This window comes from Phycodurus eques, unplaced genomic scaffold, assembly GCF_024500275.1.
Source record: "Phycodurus eques isolate BA_2022a unplaced genomic scaffold, UOR_Pequ_1.1 contig_29, whole genome shotgun sequence".
In the NCBI taxonomy this organism is placed as follows: Eukaryota; Metazoa; Chordata; class Actinopteri; order Syngnathiformes; family Syngnathidae; genus Phycodurus; species Phycodurus eques.
Genome location: NW_026904026.1, coordinates 288295 through 289983, shown reverse-complemented (window position 1 = coordinate 289983; position 1689 = coordinate 288295). Strand labels below are relative to the sequence as shown.

General features: G+C 40.9%; 1 protein-coding gene across 1 annotated transcript; it reads right to left on the bottom strand.

The window, feature by feature from the left end:
* Positions 1–535: 535 nt before the first annotated feature.
* LOC133398268 (oocyte zinc finger protein XlCOF6-like) lies at positions 536–1489 on the bottom strand (the record flags this gene model as incomplete). The annotated part of the gene is made up of 2 exons (XM_061669906.1): positions 536–1198; positions 1283–1489. Coding segments are annotated over 2 exons (870 nt in total), but the record flags the coding sequence as incomplete, so codon positions are not given.
* Between the last annotated feature and the right edge of the window lie 200 nt (positions 1490–1689).

Genomic DNA, 1689 nt, shown 5'->3' with positions numbered 1-1689 from the left:
TTTCTCACCAGTGTGTGTTCTTGTGTGTAATTTTAAGTGTTCTGTTTCAGAGAATCTTTGGCCGCAAACCGAGCAGCAAAAAGGTTTTTCACCAGTGTAGGTTCTTGTGTGTCTTTTTAAATCTCCCTTCACAGAAAATCTTTGACCACAAACTGTGCAGGAAAAAGGTTTCTCACCAGTATGCGTTCTTGTGTGTATTTTTAAGTTTTCCTTCTGAGAGAATCTTTGGCCACAATCTGAGCAGGAAAAGGGTTTCTCACCAGTGTGGGTTCTCGTGTGGATTTTCAAGGTTTCCTTGTGAGTGAATCTTTGATCACAAACTGAGCAGGAAAAAGGTTTCTCACCAGTGTGGGTCCTGGTGTGCATTTTCAATGTTCCCTTCTGAGTGAATCTTTGACCACAAACTGAGCAAAAAAATGGCTTCACACCAGTGTGTGTTCTTGTGTGACTTGTCAAAGGTACCTTTCGAGAGAATCTTTGACCACAAACTGAGCAGGAAAAGGGTTTATCACCAGTGTGGGTTCTCGTGTTTTTTCTAGCTTCCCTTCTCGGATAATCTTTGATCACAAACAGAGCAGGTAAAAGGTTTCTCACCAGTGTGGGTTCGTGTGTGTATTTTTATACCTTCCTTATTCGTGAATATTTTACCACACACTGAGCAGTGAAAAGGTTTCTCACCAGTGTGGGTTCTTGTCTGTATTTTTAAGTGTTCCTTCTTATAGAATCTTTGGCCACAGTCTAAGCAGACAAAAGGGTTCTCACTATTGTGGGTTTTCATGTGTATTTTCAAGGTTCCCTTATGAGTGAATCTTCGGCCACAAACTGTGCAGGAAAAAGACTTCTCACCAGTGTGGGTGCGTGTGTGTATTTTTAAACCTTCCTTCTGAGTGAATATTTTACCACACACTGAGCAATGAAAAGGTTTCTCACCAGTATGGGTTCTTGTGTGTATTTTTAAGTGTTCCTTCTTATAGAATATTTGACCACAGTCTAAGCAGACAAAAGGGTTCTCACCAGTGTGGGTTCTCATGTGTATTTTCAAGATTCCCTTATGAGTGAATCTTCGGCCACAAACTGTGCAGGAAAAAGGTTTCTCACCAGTGTGGTTTCTGGTGTGTATTTTTATGCTTCCCTTCCGAGTGAATCTTTGACCACAAACTAAGCAGACAAAAGGTTTCTCACCAGTATGGGTTCTTGTGTGTATTTTTAAGTGTTCCTTCTTATAGAATCTTTGGCCATAGTCTAAGCAGACAAAAGGGTTCTCACCAGTGTGGGTTCTCATGTGTATTTTTACGCTTCCCTTCCGAGTGAATCTTTGACCACAAACTAAGCAGACAAAAGGTTTCTCACCAGTGTGGGTTCTTGTGTGTCTTTTTAAATATCTCTTCACAGAAAATCTTTGGCCACAATGTGAGCAGGAAAAATGTTTCTCACCAGTGTGCGTTCTTGTGTGTGTTTTTAAGTTTTCCTTCTGAGAGAATCTTTGGCCACAATCAGAGCAGGAAAAAGGTTTCTCACCAGTGTGAGTTCTTGTGTGTATTTTTAAATGTCTTTTCACAGGAAATCTTTGACCGCAAACTGCATAAAAAAGGTTTCTCACCAGTGTGGGTCCTGGTGTGCATTTTCAATGTTCCCTTCTGAGTGACTCTTTGACCACAAACTGAGCAAGAAAAAGGCTTCACACCAGTG